Source organism: Oncorhynchus clarkii, chromosome 2 (assembly GCF_045791955.1).
Source record: "Oncorhynchus clarkii lewisi isolate Uvic-CL-2024 chromosome 2, UVic_Ocla_1.0, whole genome shotgun sequence".
NCBI classification, from domain to species: Eukaryota; Metazoa; Chordata; class Actinopteri; order Salmoniformes; family Salmonidae; genus Oncorhynchus; species Oncorhynchus clarkii.
In genome coordinates this window covers 5,195,076-5,215,854 of record NC_092148.1, presented here as the reverse complement: position 1 = coordinate 5,215,854, position 20,779 = coordinate 5,195,076, and the positions used below count along the sequence as shown (strand labels likewise).

The window sequence follows — 20,779 nt, the reverse complement described above, 5'->3', positions numbered from 1 at the left end:
CATACGGACCCAGAACCTTGTGCTCTCTGACCTTCAGAGACTGACGACTCCTGGACAGAGGAAGAGATAAACCACAGACATATTTTAGTCCCTGAGCTAAATGAATGGTATGGAGGGGTGAGAGAGAGAGGGATAACAGAGAAGGCTGCTGTTGCTGCACTGATAGCCCACATTTTACAACTCTAGGAAATCCACTTGAGACATTGTGGCCCCCCCGATAGTACCGACCGACCCCCCCCCCCAGCTATGGAAAAGTGAATACAACCTGCCCATCCATCTACGTTAGGAGAATCCAATCTGACAACATTACATTTTACAAAGCACTGTGACTGAAGACTGCTAGATGTTTCACTAGCTGGTGCAGTGTGTATATGTGTGTGTATGTGTGTGTGTGTGTTCTTCACTAGGTGGTGCAGTGTGTGTGTGTGTGTGTATGTGTGTGTGTGTGTTCTTCACTAGGTGGTGCAGTATGTGTGTGTGTGTGTGTGTATGTGTGTGTGTGTGTGTGTTCTTCACTAGCTGGTGCAGTGTGTGTGTGTGTGTGTGTGTGTGTGTGTGTGTTCTTCACTAGGTGGTGCAGTATGTGTGTGTGTATGTGTGTGTGTGTGTGTGTGTGTGTGTGTATGTGTGTTCTTCACTAGGTGGTGCAGTATGTGTATGTGTGTGTATGTGTGTGTGTGTGTGTGTGTGTGTTCTTCACTAGGTGGTGCAGTATATGTGTGTGTGTGTGTGTGTTCTTCACTAGGTGGTGCAGATGGGTTGAACCTGATCTTCACTTGGCTGTTTGCCAGAGGGGGTGGGAAAGCTTGAGATCAGTGACGGTCGACTTATCGCCCCCCAACCCTCCACCCCCCTCTCTCACCTACACACACAGACTATATATCACTATATAGGCCTCCTCCCTCTCACCTACACACACAGACTATATATCACTATATAGGCCTCCTCTATCTCACCTACACATACAGACTATATATCACTATATAGGCCTCCTCTCTCTCACCTACAAACACAGACTATATTTCACTATATAGGCCTCCTCTCTCTCACCTACACACACAGACTATATATCACTATATAGGCCTCCTCTCTCTCACCTACAAACACAGACTATATATCACTATATAGGCCTCCTCTCTCTCACCTACACACACAGACTATATATCACTATATAGGCCTCCTCTCTCTCACCTACAAACACAGACTATATATCACTATATAGGCCTCCTCTCTCTCACCTACAAACACAGACTATATATCACTATATAGGCCTCCTCTCTCTCACCTACACACACAGACTATATATCACTATATAGGCCTCCTCTCTCTCACCTACACACACAGACTATATTTCACTATATAGGCCTCCTCTCTCTCACCTACACACACAGACTATATATCACTATTTGGCCTCCTCTCTCTCACCTACACACACAGACTATATATCACTATATAGGCCTACTCTCTCTCACCTACACACACATACTATATATAGGCCTCCTCTCTCCCACCTACACACACAGACTATATATCACTATATAGGCCTCCTCTCTCTCACCTACACACACAGACTATATATCACTATATAGGCCTCCTCTCTCTCACCTACACACACAGACTATATATAGGCCTCCTCTCTCCCACCTACACACACAGACTATATATCACTATATAGGCCTCCTCTCTCCCACCTACACACACAGACTATATATCACTATATAGGCCTCCTCTCTCTCACCTACAAACACAGACTATATATCACTATATAGGCCTCCTCTCTCTCTCTGGGGAAGTAGATTTACAGAGGTTGACAAAACTCAAGTTCACAGCTCCAACTGACTGCTCTCTGTTCAAATCAATAGGTCTAACAACAGGGGAGGACAGACAGGGGGAAGTGTGTGTGTGTGTGTGTGTGTGTGTGTGTGTGTGTGTGTGTGTGTGTGTGTGTGTGTGTGTGTGTGTGTGTGTGTGTGGCCTGCCTCTAGGTTTACAACAGGGGATGACAGACAGAGAGGGAAAGTTCAGAGTGGTCAGCCTACAAACTGATGAGACACTGAGATACACAGAGATACACACAGAGATATATACAGAGATACACACAGAGATATATACAGAAATACAGAGGTACACACAGAGATATATACAGAGATATATACAGAGATACACACAGAGGTATATACAGAGATATATACAGAGATATATACAGAGATACACAAAGAGATATATACAGAGATACACACAGAGCTATATACAGATATACATAGATATATATGCAGAGATACACAAAGATATACAGTGCCTTGCGAAAGTATTTGGCCCCCTTGAACTTTGCGACCTTTTGCCACATTTCAGGCTTCAAACATAAAGATATAAAACTGTATTTTTTTGTGAAGAATCAACAACAAGTGGGACACAATCATGAAGTGGAACGACATTTATTGGATATTTCAAACTTTTTTAACAAATCAAAAACTGAAAAATTGGGCGTGCAAAATTATTCAGCCCCTTTACTTTCAGTGCAGCAAACTCTCTCCAGAAGTTCAGTGAGGATCTCTGAATGATCCAATGTTGACCTAAATGACTAATGATGATAAATACAATCCACCTGTGTGTAATCAAGTCTCCGTATAAATGCACCTGCACTGTGATAGTCTCAGAGGTCCGTTAAAAGCGCAGAGAGCATCATGAAGAACAAGGAACACAGGTCCGAGATACTGTTGTGAAGAAGTTTAAAGCCGGATTTGGATACAAAAAGATTTCCCAAGCTTTAAACATCCCAAGGAGCACTGTGCAAGCGATAGTATTGAAATGGAAGGAGTATCAGACCACTGCAAATCTACCAAGACCTGGCCGTTCCTCTAAACTTTCAGCTCATACAAGGAGAAGACTGATCAGAGATGCAGCCAAGAGGCCCATGATCACTCTGGATGAACTGCAGAGATCTACAGCTGAGGTGGGAGACTCTGTCCATAGGACAACAATCAGTCGTATATTGCACAAATCTGGCCTTTATGGAAGAGTGGCAAGAAGAAAGCCATTTCTTAAAGATATCCATAAAAAGTGTCGTTTAAAGTTTGCCACAAGCCACCTGGGAGACACACCAAACATGTGGAAGAAGGTGCTCTGGTCAGATGAAACCAAAATTGAACTTTTTGGCAACAATGCAAAACGTTATGTTTGGCGTAAAAGCAACACAGCTCATCACCCTGAACACACCATCCCCACTGTCAAACATGGTGGTGGCAGCATCATGGTTTGGGCCTGCTTTTCTTCAGCAGGTACAGGGAAGATGGTTAAAATTGATGGGAAGATGGATGGAGCCAAATACAGGACCATTCTGGAAGAAAACCTGATGGAGTCTGCAAAAGACCTGAGACTGGGACGGAGATTTGTCTTCCAACAAGACAATGATCCAAAACATAAAGCAAAATCTACAATGGAATGGTTCAATAATAAACATATCCAGGTGTTAGAATGGTCAAGTCAAAGTCCAGACCTGAATCCAATCGAGAATCTGTGGAAAGAACTGAAAACTGCTGTTCACAAATGCTCTCCATCCAACCTCACTGAGCTCGAGCTGTTTTGCAAGGAGGAATGGGAAAAGATTTCAGTCTCTCGATGTGCAAAACTGATAGAGACATACCCCAAGCGACTTACAGCTGTAATCGCAGCAAAAGGTGGCGCTACAAAGTATTAACTTAAGGGGGCTGAATAATTTTGCACGCCCAAATTTTCAGTTTTTGATTTGTTAAAAAAGTTTGAAATATCCAATAAATGTCGTTCCACTTCATGATTGTGTCCCACTTGTTGTTGATTCTTCACAAAAAAATACAGTTTTATATCTTTATGTTTGAAGCCTGAAATGTGGCAAAAGGTCGCAAAGTTCAAGGGGGCCGAATACTTTCGCAAGGCACTGTATATACAGAGATACACACAGAGATACACACAGATATATATACAGAGATACACAAAGATATATATACAGAGATATATACAGAGATACACACAGAGATATATACAGTGATACATAAAGAGATATATACAGAGATACACACAGAGATATATACAGATATACACAGAGATATATACAGAGATACACACAGAGATATATACAGATATATATACAGAGATACATAAAGATACACATAGAGATATATACAGAGATATATACAGAGATACACATATTTATTTTCCCTTTCGTACTTTAACTATTTGCACATCAGTACAACACTGTATAAAGACATAATATGACTTTTGAAATGTCTTTATTTGTTTGGAACTTTGTAAGTGTAATGTTTATGGTCACATTATAATTTTGTATTGTTTATTATCTATTTCACTTGCTTTGGCAATGTAAACAAATGTTTCCCATGACAATAAAGCCCTTATATTGAATTGAACACACACACACAGAGAGCGAGAAAGAGAGACAGAGAGAGCGAGAGAAGGTGAGAGAGAGAGAGTGCGAGAGAAGGTGAGAGAGAGAGAGAGAGAGAGAGAGAGAGAGAGAGAGACAGAGAAGGTGAGAGAGAGAGAAGGTGAGAGAGAGAGAGAAGGTGAGAGAGAGAGTGAGAGAGACAGAGAAGGTGAGAGAGAGAGAGAGAGAGAGAGAGAGAGAAGGTGAGAGAGAGAGAGAGAGAGAGACAGAGAAGGTGAGAGAGAGAGAGAAGGTGAGAGAGAGAGTGAGAGAGACACAGAGAAGGTGAGAGAGAGAGAAGGTGAGAGAGAGAAGGTGAGAGAGAGAGAGAGAGAAGGTGAGAGAGAGAGAGAGAAGGTGAGAGAGAGAGAGATAGAGAAGGTGAGAGAGAGAGACAGAGAGAGGTGAGAGAGAGAGAGAGAGAGAGATAGAGAGAGAGAGAGAGAGAGAGAGACAGAGAGACCGTGAGAGGGAGAAAGAGACCGTGAGAGAGAGAGAGAGAGAGAGACCGAGAGACCGAGAGAGAGAGAGAGACACACAGAGAGAGAGACACAGAGAGAGTGGGTCTAAGCCAGGAAATAACAGAGAGGTCAGTTGCATGGAGCTGGGACTGACTTGGCTATATCCTCTCACAGACATCTGCAGCTACACAGACAGAGAGCTCCAATGTTGTCCCTCTCTAAGGCTGTCAAGTGTCCACACCCACCCACCCCTGCTCTCTAACAGCTGTACCTGATACACACTCAGTCAGTTAACCCTCCCTTACCGCCCTCCCTCCTGTCAGACGCAGACCAAATGAAATCTGTTAAGAATGCAGCTGAATCAGAAAATACTTGACAGTCAACATAAGGTCTCAGAGCTTCATTGTGTACATGGACACGTGCCTATAGACTGGGAACAAGAGGAGAGCTTGTACACAGAGAGCTGATTGGGTATCTGACCGACTGGGATTGGATCCAAGATCATTCGAATGCCACAAGACCTACAGTATGTACTGTATTAAAACAGACCTACTGTATGTACTGTGTTAAAACAGACCTACTGTATGTACTGTTTTAAAACAGACCTACTGAATTAAAATAGACCTACTGTATGGACTGTATTAAAACAGACCTACTGTATGTACTGTATTAAAATATACCTACCGTATTAAAACAGACCTACTGTATTAAAACAGACTTACTGTGTGTACTATATTAAAACAGACCTACTGTATTAAAACAGACCTACTGTATTAAAACAGACCTACTGTATGTACTATATTAAAACAGACGTACTGTATTAAAACAGAGCTACTGTATAAACTCTATTAAAACAGACCTACTGTATGAACTGTATTAAAACAGACCTACTGTATGGACTGTATTAAAACAGACCTACTGTATGTACTGTGTTAAAACAGACCTACTGTATGTACTGTATTAAAACAGACCTACTGTATGAACTGTATTAAAACATACCTACTGTATGAACTGTATTAAAACAGACATACTGTATTAAAACAGACCTACTGTATGGACTGTATTAAAACAGACCTACTGTATGTACTGTGTTAAAACAGACCTACTGTATTAAAACAGAACTACTGTATGGACTGTATTTAAACAGACCTACTGTATGGACTGTATTAAAACAGACCTACTGTATGGACTGTATTAAAACAGACCTACTGTATTAAAACAAACCTACTGTATTAAAACAGACCTACTGTATGGACTGTATTAAAACAGACCTACTGTATTAAAACAGACCTACTGTATGTACTGTATTAAAACAGACATACTGTATTAAAACATACCTACTGTATGAACTGTATTAAAACAGACATAATGTATTAAAACAGACCTACTGCATGGACTGTATTAAAACAGACCTACTGTATGGACTGTATTAAAACAGACCTACTGTATGGACTGTGTTAAAACAGACCTACTGTATGAACTGTGTTAAAAGAGACGTACTGTATGAACTGTATTAAAACAGACCTACTGTATGTACTGTATTAAAACATACCTACTGTATGTACTGTGTTAAAACAGACCTACTGTATGAACTGTATTAAAACAGACCTACTGTATGTACTGTGTTAAAACATAAATACTGTGTTAAAACAGACCTACTGTATGTACTGTGTTAAAACAGACCTGCTGTATGTACTGTGTTAAAACATACCTACTGTATTAAAACTGACCTACTGTATTAAAATTGACCTACTGTATTAAAACAGACCTACTGTATGGACTGTATTAAAACAGACCTACTGTATTAAAACAGACCTACTGTATTAAAACAGACCTACTGTATGTACTGTGTTAAAACAGACCTACTGTATGTACTGTTTTAAAACAGACCTACTGTATGGACTGTATTAAAACAGACCTACTGTATTAAAATAGACCTACTGTATGGACTGTATTAAAACAGACTTACTGTATTAAAACATACCTACTGTATGGACTGTATTAAAACAGACCTACTGTATGTACTGTATTAAAATAGACCTACTGTATTAAAACAGACCTACTGTATTAAAACAGACTTACTGTGTGTACTATATTAAAACAGACCTACTGTATTAAAACAGACCTACTGTATTAAAACAGACCTACTGTATGTACTATATTAAAACAGACCTACTGTATTAAAACAGACCTACTGTATAAACTCTATTAAAACAGACCTACTGTATGAACTGTATTAAAACAGACCTATTGTATGGACTGTATTAAAACAGACCTACTGTATAAACTCTATTAAACCAGACCTACTGTATGAACTGTATTAAAACAGACCTACTGTACGGACTGTATTAAAACAGACAGACTGTATGTACTGTGTTAAAACAGACCTACTGTATGTACTGTATTAAAACAGACCTACTGTATGAACTGTATTAAAACATACCTACTGTATGAACTGTATTAAAACAGACATACTGTATTAAAACATACCTACTGCATGGACTGTATTAAAACAGACTTACTGTATGGACTGTATTAAAACAGACCTACTGTATGTACTGTGTTAAAACAGACCTACTGTATGAACTGTATTAAAAGAGACCTAATGTATGTACTGTGTTAAAACATGTATGAACATGTAAAACTGTATGAACTGTATTAAAACAGACATACTGTATTAAAACATACCTACTGTATGGACTGTATTAAAACAGACCTACTCTATGAACTGTATTACCACAGACCTACTGTATGTACTGTGTTAAAACAGACCTACTGTATTAAAACAGACCTACTGTATGGACTGTATTAAAACAGACCTACTGTATTAAAACAGACCTACTGTATGTACTGTATTAAAACAGACATACTGTATTAAAACATACCTACTGTATGAACTGTATTAAAACAGACATACTGTATTAAAATAGACCTACTGCATGGACTGTATTAAAACAGACCTACTGTATGGACTGTATTAAAACAGACCTACTGTATGGACTGTGTTAAAACAGACCTACTGTATGAACTGTGTTAAAAGAGACCTACTGTATGTACTGTATTAAAACAGACCTACTGTATGTACTGTGTTAAAACAGACCTACTGTATGAACTGTATTAAAACAGACCTACTGTATGTACTGTGTTAAAACATACCTACTGTGTTAAAACAGACCTACTGTATGTACTGTGTTAAAACAGACCTACTGTATGTACTGTGTTAAAACATACCTACTGTATTAAAACTGACCTACTGTATTAAAACTGACCTACTGTATTAAAACAGACCTACTGTATGGACTGTATTAAAACTGACCTACTGTATTAAAACAGACCTACTGTATTAAAACATACCTACTGTATTAAAACAGACCTACTGTATGAACTGTATTAAAACATACCTACTGTATGGACTGTATTAAAACAGACCTACTGTATGGACTGTATTAAAACAGACCTACTGTATTAAAACAGACCTACTGTATGTACTGTATTAAAACAGACATACTGTATTAAAACATACCTACTGTATGAACTGTATTAAAACAGACATACTGTATTAAAATAGACCTACTGCATGGACTGTATTAAAACAGACCTACTGTATGGACTGTATTAAAACAGACCTACTGTATGGACTGTGTTAAAACAGACCTACTGTATGAACTGTGTTAAAAGAGACCTACTGTATGAACTGTATTAAAACAGACCTACTGTATGTACTGTATTAAAACAGACCTACTGTATGTACTGTGTTAAAACAGACCTACTGTATGAACTGTATTAAAACAGACCTACTGTATGTACTGTGTTAAAACATACCTACTGTGTTAAAACAGACCTACTGTATGTACTGTGTTAAAACAGACCTACTGTATGTACTGTGTTAAAACATACCTACTGTATTAAAACTGACCTACTGTATTAAAACTGACCTACTGTATTAAAACAGACCTACTGTATGGACTGTATTAAAACTGACCTACTGTATTAAAACAGACCTACTGTATTAAAACAGACCTACTGTATGGACTGTATTAAAACAGACCTACTGTATGTACTGTATTAAAACAGACCTACTGTATTAAAACAGACCTACTGTATTAAAACAGACCTACTGTATGTACTGTATTAAAACAGACCTACTGTATTAAAACAGACCTACTGTATGTACTGTATTAAAACAGACCTACTGTATGTACTGTGTTAAAACAGAAATGAAGTAAATAGCCCAAATAAATGAAAGGTTACATTTAAATCAAACAACTAGTGTGATGGGAACTGTATCAGGTGGAAGAATGGGTGTAGAATAAACAGAACAGATGCTCAGTGAAGGTCTGGTTCCCTACGTGTTCAGAGAAGAGAACAACAGTTCAATGAGGGAAAGAATTTCAACAAGTGTCTGCAACTCTCTGTGTATTGCAGTATGTCATTTATTATTGAAACAAATACTTGTTTAACAACTGACCAACATATTTCTTCCACAGACTTCAATCTTCCTTTTAAGAGGCATTTTCTAGACAATCTGCAATACAGATATTATTGAAGATTGACACAGGTGCTAGTCGTGGGCTATCTCCACACTAGTCTACCTATTGAAGCAGGTGTTACTCGTGGGCCATCTCCACACTAGTCTACCTATTGAAGCAGGTGCTAGTCGTGGGCTATCTCCACACTAGTCTACCTATTGAAGCAGGTGCTAGTCGTGGGCTATCTCCACACTAGTCTACCTATTGAAGCAGGTGTAAGTCGTGGGCTATCTCCACACTAGTCTACCTATTGAAGCAGGTGCTAGTCGTGGGCTATCTCCACACTAGTCTACCTATTGAAGCAGGTGCTAGTCGTGGGCTATCTCCACACTAGTCTACCTATTGAAGCAGGTGTTACTCGTGGGCCATCTCCACACTAGTCTACCTATTGAAGCAGGTGCTAGTCGTGGGCTATCTCCACACTAGTCTACCTATTGAAGCAGGTGCTAGTCGTGGGCTATCTCCACACTAGTCTACCTATTGAAGCAGGTGTAAGTCGTGGGCTATCTCCACACTAGTCTACCTATTGAAGCAGGTGCTAGTCGTGGGCTATCTCCACACTAGTCTACCTATTGAAGCAGGTGCTAGTCGTGGGCTATCTCCACACTAGTCTACCTATTGAAGCAGGTGTTACTCGTGGGCCATCTCCACACTAGTCTACCTATTGAAGCAGGTGCTAGTCGTGGGCTATCTCCACACTAGTCTACCTATTGAAGCAGGTGCTAGTCGTGGGCTATCTCCACACTAGTCTACCTATTGAAGCAGGTGTAAGTCGTGGGCTATCTCCACACTAGTCTACCTATTGAAGCAGGTGCTAGTCGTGGGCCATCTCCACACTAGTCTACCTATTGAAGCAGGTGCTAGTCGTGGGCTATCTCCACACTAGTCTACCTATTGAAGCAGGTGCTAGTCGTGGGCCATCTCCACACTAGTCTACCTATTGAAGCAGGTGCTAGTCGTGGGCTATCTCCACACTAGTCTACCTATTGAAGCAGGTGCTAGTCGTGGGCTATCTCCACACTAGTCTACCTATTGTTCCTGCAGTGAGGAGGATTCACCATCTTTATCCAATGTTGTCATCATTTATCTGCAGATAATCGCCAAAAAACCTACCTAGTTTACCTGTCCTGATAGACTTCATATGGAACATCTTTAGTTTACCTGTCCTGATAGACTTCATATGGAACATCTTTAGTTTACCTGTCCTGATAGACTTCATATGGAACATCTTTAGTTGTCTTGTCCTGATGGGACTTCATATGGAACATCTTTAGTTTACTTGTCCCGATGCGATATCCTGGACATACTGTATAACTAGGCTGTGTGATTTATGAAGGGCGAGGATATATGAGATCAACTTTATTCAGTCAGTTCCACACCATTTATAAACCAATCAGCTTACAGGAAGCCCATGGTTTATGAAGGGCGAGGATATATGAGATCAACTTTATTCAGTCAGTTCCACACCATTTATAAACCAATCAGCGTACAGGAAGCCCATGATTTATGAAGGGTGAGGATATATGAGATCAACTTTATTCAGTCAGTTCCACACCATGTATAAACCAATCAGCGTACAGGAAGCCCATGATTTATGAAGGGCGAGGATATATGGTCAGTTCCACACCATGTATAAACCAATCAGCGTACAGGAAGCCCATGATTTATGAAGGGTGAGGATATATGAGATCAACTTTATTCAGTCAGTTCCACACCATGTATAAACCAATCAGCGTACAGGAAGCCCATGATTTATGAAGGGCGAGGATATATGGTCAGTTCCACACCATGTATAAACCAATCAGCGTACAGGAAGCCCATACGCCAGCACTTCCTGGCTGCATGTGAAACGCTGAATATAATCAAATAAATCAATGTGTCAGAAAACAATAGGTAGATTTTGACTCGTCCTTAACACATTATATTGGACGTGAAAACTGACTGGCATAGATGATGGAGGAGCATCATGCTCTCTCCCTCTGTATAAAGACATTTGACTGCAACCACAGTGTACAAAACACACCCACCCAGGAACCGGGAGGCGGGACAGACAGCAGACTGTCAAATCAGAAGTGTTTCCCTGTTATCGCTCACTTTGTGATTGACAGGTGCCTGTCCTATCAATAGGTTGCAAGAAGATGCATAGTGTTCATTCTAGCTGAGAGGGCTTGGCTGACTTTTCTTCTGGCTTGTGAATTGTAAATAATGTGCCTAGTTGATTTAAGTGTAAAAAGTAGCCAGCTGAAAATGAGTGTGTAACCAGCTGTATAGCTGACAGCAGGTGCTCGTGGAAAACACTGCTCAGGTCAGGACACTCTTTACCTCGAGGTTTGATAGTCCATGAGATAGGCTACTCCAAAGACTGGTCAAGTTAGAGAGAGAGTGTGTGTGTGTGTGTGTGTACATCCATCTGCACATCAGTCCGTGTGTGTGCATATCCGTGCATGTGTGTGTGTGTGTGTGTGTGTGTGTGTGTGTGTGTGTGTGTCCATCCGTCCGTCCGTCTAAACTCACCCTTTAGGGTCCAGCAGGTCACGGACCTTCTCGTTGTATATCTCCATGTAGGAGACCTCCACCTTGAAGGAGAGAACCTGGCTGTCCTCCCGGCCGATCCTCTCAAACAGGGAGCAGCACAGCCTGGGGATCAGCCCTGGAGCCTTCTTATTCCCCATCATGGAGAAGGACTTCCCTGACCCTGCAGAGAGGACAGGAAGGAACAGAGACAACAGCATAGCAGAGCCTTTAGCTACACATATAGACTTCAACAGTCCTGTACACACCAGCTCTACAGACTGGACACCAGAACCTACAGGGAGAGACAGGAAGGGACAGAGACAACAGCATAGCAGAGCCTTTAGCTACACATATAAACTTCAACAGTCCTGTACACACCAGCTCTACAGACTGGACACCAGAACCTACTGGGAGAGACAGGAAGGGACAGTGACAACAGCATAGCAGAGCCTTTAGCTACACATATAAACTTCAACAGTCCTGTACACACCAGCTCTACAGACTGGACACCAGAACCTACTGGGAGAGACAGGAAGGGACAGTGACAACAGCATAGCAGAGCCTTTAGCTACACATATAAACTTCAACAGTCCTGTACACACCAGCTCTACAGACTGGACACCAGAACCTACTGGGAGAGACAGGAAGGGACAGTGACAACAGCATAGCAGAGCCTTTAGCTACACATATAAACTTCAACAGTCCTGTACACACCAGCTCTACAGACTGGACACCAGAACCTACAGGGAGAGACAGGAAGGAACAGAGACAACAGCATAGCAGAGCCTTTAGCTACACATATAAACTTCAACAGTCCTTTACACACCAGCTCTACAGACTGGACACCAGAACCTACAGGGAGAGACAGGAAGGAACAGAGACAACAGCATAGCAGAGCCTTTAGCTACACATATAGACTTCAACAGTCCTTTACACACCAGCTCTACAGACTGGACACCAGAACCTACAGGGAGAGACAGGAAGGAACAGAGACAACAGCATAGCAGAGCCTTTAGCTACACATATAAACTTCAACAGTCCTGTACACACCAGCTCTACAGACTGGACACCAGAACCTACAGGGAGAGACAGGAAGCAACAACAGCGGAGATTAAACAGCAGCGAATAGAAACTAGTAAATGAAGCAATGTTGTTTAGTAAATAAGGGTAGAGATCAGAGAGAAAGGGACCATCACTTATCTGAACCGAGAGTTTGGCAAACAGACCCACAACAAAGTCTGTGGGGGTTTCTACGGCAACTATCTGATGTGCACACTGCAGGTGTGTTGAAAACATGTCTGTAAATGTGTTTGTTCAGGGATTCTGACAACCGTTTGGTCCTGAGTCAGACAGTTTAGAACTACAGCAGGGTTTCTGTTAGGAAAACGTGACCAGAAAGATTTTCACCGGGCCCATATGCATTGGGTGTGTCACCCATTGGGGGGGGGGCGACCACCCACGGTGCTCCGAATGACAGAAATCACATGTAGATGGTTGTAATGCCTCTTAAGTAGAGAGCTCCTGTAGTGAAGCGGCCAATAAAACGTCCTTTTCAAACATTTCCCAAAATGCAATTTGCGAGAAAACCCCATTCTAAACGTCTCACCTGATGAAAGCGGTTCATATGTGACAGAGATTAAAATCACCGTTAGAAAAAGGTGAGATCTTAAGATGCAACAACTATGAGTTGAAATACATTTGTCAGAATTCTATAATTACTCCTGTCTATACAGAAAGAAAGGAAATGATTTCAAATGCTTCACCTGAGAGCATGACTTAGACACAGAGGAATCGAGGATCATTATCTTCTTTTCAAAAAATAACTGTGGATTGTTTCAAATCACAAGCTTGTACTTCAGCCTTCAGAAATGTTATGTTACAGCATGAATTTAAAATGGATTCAATTTAGATTTTGTCGTCACTTGCCTACACACAATACCTCGTAATGTCAACGTGGAATTATGTTTTTAGAGATGTTAACAAATTAATCAAAAATGAAAATATGAACTGTCTTGAGTCAATAAATATTCAACCCCTTTATTATGGAAAGCCTAAATAAATTCAGGAGTAATGAGCCAATAGTAAGCTTGGGATGATTAGGTGACTGTGATGGTATGAGGGCCAGATTGGGAATTTAGCCAGGACACCAGGGTTAACACCCCTACTCTAACAATAAGTGCCATGGGATCTTTAGTGACCACAGAGAGTCAGGACACACGTTTAAACGTCCAATCCAAAAGACGACACCCTATACAGGGCAATGTCCCAAATCACTGCCCTGGGGCATTTGTATATTTTATTTTAGACCAGATCAAAGTGTCTCCTACTGGCCCTCCAACACCACTTCCAGCAGCATCTGGTCTCCCATAAAGGGACCCTGCATAGCGTCAGAAGTGGAATGCAGGATGGTATGCTGCTGGCCACAGGTGTCCTTCCTAACTCAGCTGCCGGAGAGGAAGGAAACCGCTCAGGATTACCCCATGAGGCCAATGGTGACTTTAAAACAGTTACAGAGTTTAATGCCTGTGATAGGAGAAAACGGATGATGGATCAACAACATTGTAGTTACTCCACAACACTAACCTAACTGACAGAGTGAAAAGAAGGAAGCCTGTACAGAATAAAAATATTCCAAAACATGTATCCTGTTCGCACCAAGGCACTGAAGTAAAACTGCAAAAAATGGTGCAAAGAAATGAACTTTATGTCCTGAATACAAAGTGTTATGTTTGGGGCAAATCCAATACAACACATCACAGAGTACCACCACATATTTTCAATCATGGTGGTGGCTGCATCATGTTATGGGTATGCTTGTCATTGGCATGGTGCTAGGGAGTTTTTTTTACAATAAAGATAAATGGAATAGAGCTAAGCACAGGCAAAATCCTAGAGGGAAACCTGGCTCAGTGTGCTTTCCAACAGACACTGGGAGACAAATTCACCTGTCAGTAGGACAATAACACAAAACACAAGGCCAAATCTACACTGGATTTGGTTACCAAGACAACATTGAATGTTCCTGAGTGGCCTAGTTACAGTTTGGACTTAAATCGGCTTGAAAATGTATGGCAAGACTTGAAAATAGCTGTCTAGCATTGATCAACAACCAACTTGACAGAGCTTGAAGAATTTGATAAAGAATAATGTGCAAGCAAATATTGTACAATCCAGGTATGCAAAGCTCTTAGAGACTGACCCAGAAAGACTCACTGCTGTAATCACTGCCGAAGCTGATTCTAACATGAATTGCCTCAGGGGTGTGAATACTTATGTAAATTTGATATTTTTGTATTTCATTTTCAATAAATGTGTCTGTTTTTTGCAAACGATAATCGTTCCTCACAGTATTTGAAAAACCTTTCCAACAATCTCCCCCCCCACAATCACCAAGCCTCGGTGTGAAATACCAAAATATAATCTCCCCCTCCACAATCACCAAGCCTCGGTGTGAAATACCAAAATATAATCTCCCCCCTCCACAATCACCAAGCCTCGGTGTGAAATACCAAAATATAATCTCCCCCTCCACAATCACCAAGCCTCGGTGTGAAATACCAAAATATAATCTCCCCCTCCACAATCACCAAGCCTCGGTGTGAAATACCAAAATATAATCTCCCCCTCCACAATCACCAAGCCTCGGTGTGAAATACCAAAATATAATCTCCCCCTCCACAATCACCAAGCCTCGGTGTGAAATACCAAAATATAATCTCCCCCTCCACAATCACCAAGCCTCGGTGTGAAATACCAAAATATAATCTCCCCCTCCACAATCACCAAGCCTCGGTGTGAAATACCAAAATATAATCTCCCCCTCCACAATCACCAAGCCTCGGTGTGAAATACCAAAATATAATCTCCCCCTACACAATCACCAAGCCTCGGTGTGAAATACCAAAATATAATCTCCCCCTACACAATCACCAAGCCTCGGTGTGAAATACCAAAATATAATCTCCCCCTCCACAATCACCAAGCCTCGGTGTGAAATACCAAAATATAATCTCCCCCCTCCACAATCACCAAGCCTTGGTGTGAAATACCAAAATATAATCTCCCCCTCCACAATCACCAAGCCTCGGTGTGAAATACCAAAATATAATCTCCCCCTCCACAATCACCAAGCCTCGGAGTGAAATACCAAAATATAATCTCCCCCTCCACAATCACCAAGCCTCGGTGTGAAATACCAAAATATAATCTCCCCCTCCACAATCACCAAGCCTCGGTGTGAAATACCAAAATATAATCTCCCCCTCCACAATCACCAAGCCTCGGTGTGAAATACCAAAATATAATCTCCCCCTCCACAATCACCAAGCCTCGGTGTGAAATACCAAAATATAATGATCTGAGGATCTCATATATCCAATGGAAATCATAAAATACCTGAACACTTTTCCCTTGTGCAAAAACAGCTGTCTGTCCTGAGCTCACTGGTGCAGGGCCCGGAATAGGCTAGGTGATACAATGCTGTAAGTTTGCTAGCAACAGCTTTGAGCCAGACCCAGTAGAGTGATTTGATACAACGTTGTACTTCACTAGCTACAGTATAGCTCAAGTCAAGACAGATCAAAAGGGAGGCAGACAGGCTGAGTAGAGAGATTAATGCGATTGAAAGAACCTGAATTTATCAAGATATCTTATACTTATTTGTTGGCTTTATGTATTTTTACTTAGTTGACAATGGAAGTTATAGGCCTACTGTTGCATTGGCCTAGGATATCTCTGAGTTCCATGCTCTCCTTAGGAGATCTCTGAGTTCCATGCTCTCCTTAGGAGATCTCTGAGTTCCATGCTCTCCTTAGGAGATCTCTGAGTTCCATGCTCTCCTTAGGAGATCTCTGAGTTCCATGCTCTCCTTAGGAGATCTCTGAGTTCCATGCTCTCCTTAGGAGATCTCTGAGTTCCATGCTCTACTTAGGAGAATTATGAGTTCCATGCTCTCCTTAGGAGATCTCTGAGTTCCATGCTCTCCTTAGGAGATCTCTGAGTTCCATGCTCTCCTTAGGAGATCTCTGAGTTCCATGCTCTCCTTAGGAGATCTCTGAGTTCCATGCTCTCCTTAGGAGATCTCTGAGTTCCATGCTCTCCTTAGGAGATCTCTGAGTTCCATGCTCTCCTTAGGAGATCTCTGAGTTCCATGCTCTCGTTTCTTTAGCTGCCAATTGATCACGGTGAATCAATGTGTCCATATGGCAGAGGCTTGTGCTCTCACATTGGTTGAATTTTAACTTTTAGATTTGTATTTGTATAAATTAAAGTCTGATTATTATGTTTAACCATGTGACAACGATTTTGCTAAACTAAAACGATATTATTGAAATGAAACTGTTCCACGAAAAATGTGCATATGAAACTCATTACTGGCCCACAGATTGGTAGAAATAGGAGGACCCTTTTTGACTCCAGGTAGAACCTTTTTTGGTTCCTGGTCAACCCCTTTTGGTTCCATGTAGAACCCTCTATGCAAAGGTTTATAAATGGAACTCAAAAGGGTTCTGCCTGGAACCAAATATAGTTCTTCATAGGGTTCTCCTATGGGGACAGCCAAAGAACCCTTTTAGGTTCTAAAGAGCACCTTTGTGTTCAAGGAGTGTATGCTAATTTGAAGCAAGGTAAGACAAGCCTCATAATACGAAGTAAAACATTTAGGTTTTAAAGAATGAAAGTGATGGGTGGTGCGTGTGATAGTTGTATAGATAAAGAAGATGCATGACAACTAACCAAAATACACACGCTGATTTAATTCCACTACATTATGCAAATGAACATATAAACTGAGAAGCATGACGGTCAAATGTATCTACAGTGAATTCTGAACGTATTCAGACCCCTCCCCTTTTTCCACATTCTGCTACGTCACAGCCTTATTCTAAAATGGATTACATTGTTTTTCCCCCCTCATCAATCTACACACAACACCCACACAATCTATTAAAGATAAAAACTGAAATAACACATTTACATAAGTATTCAGACCCTTTACTCAGTACTTTGTTGAAGCACCTTTGGCAGCGATTACAGCCTCAAGTCTTCGTGGGTATGACGCTACAAGCTTGACACGCCTGTATTTGGGGAGTTTCTCCCATTCTTCTCTGCAGATCCTCTCAAGCTCTGTCAGGTTGGATGGGGAGCGTCGCTGCACAGCTATTTTCAGGTCTCTCCAGAGATGTTCGATCTGTTTCAAGTCCGGGCTCTGGCTGGGCCACTCAAGGACATATAGAGACTTGTCCCGAAGCCACTCCTGCGTTGTCTTGGCTGTGTGTTTAGGGTTGTTGTCCTGTTGGAAGGTGAACCTTCGCCCCAGTCTGAGGTCCTGAGTGCTTTGAAACAGCTTTTCATCAAGGATCTCTGTACTTTGCTTCGATCATCTTTCCTTCGATCCTGACTATTCTCCAAGTCCCTGCCGCTGAAAAACATCCCCACATCATGATACTGCCACCACCATGCTTCACCGTAGGGATGGTGCCAGGTTTCCTCCAGATGTGACGCTTGGTATTCAGGCCAAAGAATTCAATCTTGGTTTCATCAGACCAGAGAATCTTATTTCTCATGGTCTGAGAGTCCTTTAGGTGCCTTTTGGCAAACTCCAAGTGGGCTGTCATGTGCCTTTTACTTAGGAGTGGCTTTCTTTTGGCCACTCTACCTGCAGTAAGAATTTAATCAGTCATGAGCTCTGTCAGAGTGACCATCGGGTTCTTGGTCACCTCCCTGACCAAGGCCCTTCTCCCCTGATTGCTTAGTTTCGCTGGATGGCCAACTCTAGGAAGAATCTTGGTGGTTCCAAACTTATTACATTTAAAGAATGACAGAGGCCACTGTGTTCTTGGGGACCTTCAATGCTGCAGAAATGTTTTGGTCCCTTCCCCAGATCTGTGCCTCGACACAATCCTGTCTCGGAGCTCTATGGACAATTCCTTCGACTTCATGTCTTGTTTTTTGCTCTGACATGCACTGTCAACTGTGGGACCTCATATAGACAGGTGAGTGCCTTTCCAAATTATGTCCAATCAATAGAATTTACCACAGGTGGACTCCAATCAAGTTGTAGAAACATCTCAAAGATGATCAATGTAAACAGGATGCAACTGAGCTCAATTTCAAGTCTCATAGCAGAGGGTCTGAATACTTATGTAAATAAGGTATTTCTGTTTTTTATTTTTAATAAATGTGCACAAATTTGCTTTGTCATTATGGACTATTGTGTGTAGATTGATGAGGAAAATGTTTTATTTAATCAGTTTTAGAATAAGGCTGTAACGTTACAAAATGTGTAAAACGGTCAAGAGGTCTGAATACTTCCTGAATGCGCTGAACATCGACTGGTATTTCCATCCATGAATAAAAAACATTCCGTTGCAATGCGATTGTTTTTCTCCCGGTCAATTTGGCCGGGACATATTTTATTTTATCTGCTTTTCTTTTCTTTTTTTCATCGGCCAAAAGACGTCAACTACTGGCAAACTGAAACCCTGCATGTAGAAATACACCACAACTACTGGCAAACTGAAACCCTGCATGTAGAAATACACCACAACTACTGGCAAACTGAAACCCTGCATGTAGAAATACACCACAACTACTGGCAAACTGAAACCCTGCATGTAGAAATACACCACAACTACTGGCAAACTGAAACCCTGCATGTAGAAATACACCACAACTACTGGCAAACTGAAACCCTGCATGTAGAAATACACCACAACTACTGGCAAACTGAAACCCTGCATGTAGAAATACACCACAACTACTGGCAAACTGAAACCCTGCATGTAGAAATACACCACAACTACTGGCAAACTGAAACCCTGCATGTAGAAATACACCACAACTACTGGCAAACTGAAACCCTGCATGTAGAAATACACCACAACTACTGGCAAACTGAAACCCTGCATGTAGAAATACACCACAACTACTGGCAAACTGAAACCCTGCATGTAGAAATACACCACAACTACTGGCAAACTGAAACCCTGCATGTAGAAATACACCACAACTACTGGCAAACTGAAACCCTGCATGTAGAAATACACCACAACTACTGGCAAACTGAAACCCTGCATGTAGAAATACACCACAACTACTGGCAAACTGAAACCCTGCATGTAGAAATACACCACAACTACTGGCAAACTGAAACCCTGCATGTAGAAATACACCACAACTACTGGCAAACTGAAACCCTGCATGTAGAAATACACCACAACTACTGGCAAACTGAAACCCTGCATGTAGAAATACACCACAACTACTGGCAAACTGAAACCCTGCATGTAGAAATACACCACAACTACTGGCAAACTGAAACCCTGCATGTAGAAATACACCACAACTACTGGCAAACTGAAACCCTGCATGTAGAAATACACCACAACTACTGGCAAACTGAAACCCTGCATGTAGAAATACACCACAACTACTGGCAAACTGAAACCCTGCATGTAGAAATACACCACAACTACTGGCAAACTGAAACCCTGCATGTAGAAATACACCACAACTACTGGCAAACTGAAACCCTGCATGTAGAAATACACCACAACTACTGGCAAACTGAAACCCTGCATGTAGAAATACACCACAACTACTGGCAAACTGAAACCCTGCATGTAGAAATACACCACAACTACTGGCAAACTGAAACTGAAACCTGCATGTAGAAATACACCACAACTACTGGCAAACTGAAACCCTGCATGTAGAAATATACACCACAACTACTGGCAAACTGAAACCCTGCATGTAGAAATACACCACAACTACTGGCAAACTGAAACCCTGCATGTAGAAATACACCACAACTACTGGCAAACTGAAACCCTGCATGTAGAAATACACCACAACTA

General features: G+C 41.3%; 1 protein-coding gene across 1 annotated transcript in view; it reads right to left on the bottom strand.

Annotated features, from left to right (window-relative positions):
* Positions 1 to 20,779, bottom strand: part of LOC139419538 (kinesin-like protein KIF13A) — a 176,412-nt gene that overhangs the window by 80,286 nt on the left and 75,347 nt on the right. The window contains exons 6-7 of the mRNA XM_071169505.1: positions 11,922 to 12,102; positions 1 to 50 (exon numbers count right to left, since the gene is read on the bottom strand). The exon at positions 1 to 50 is cut by the window's left edge and continues 38 nt beyond it. Coding sequence (XP_071025606.1) covers positions 1 to 50; positions 11,922 to 12,102 — 231 coding nt within the window. The remainder of the gene's footprint in view (positions 51 to 11,921; positions 12,103 to 20,779) is intronic.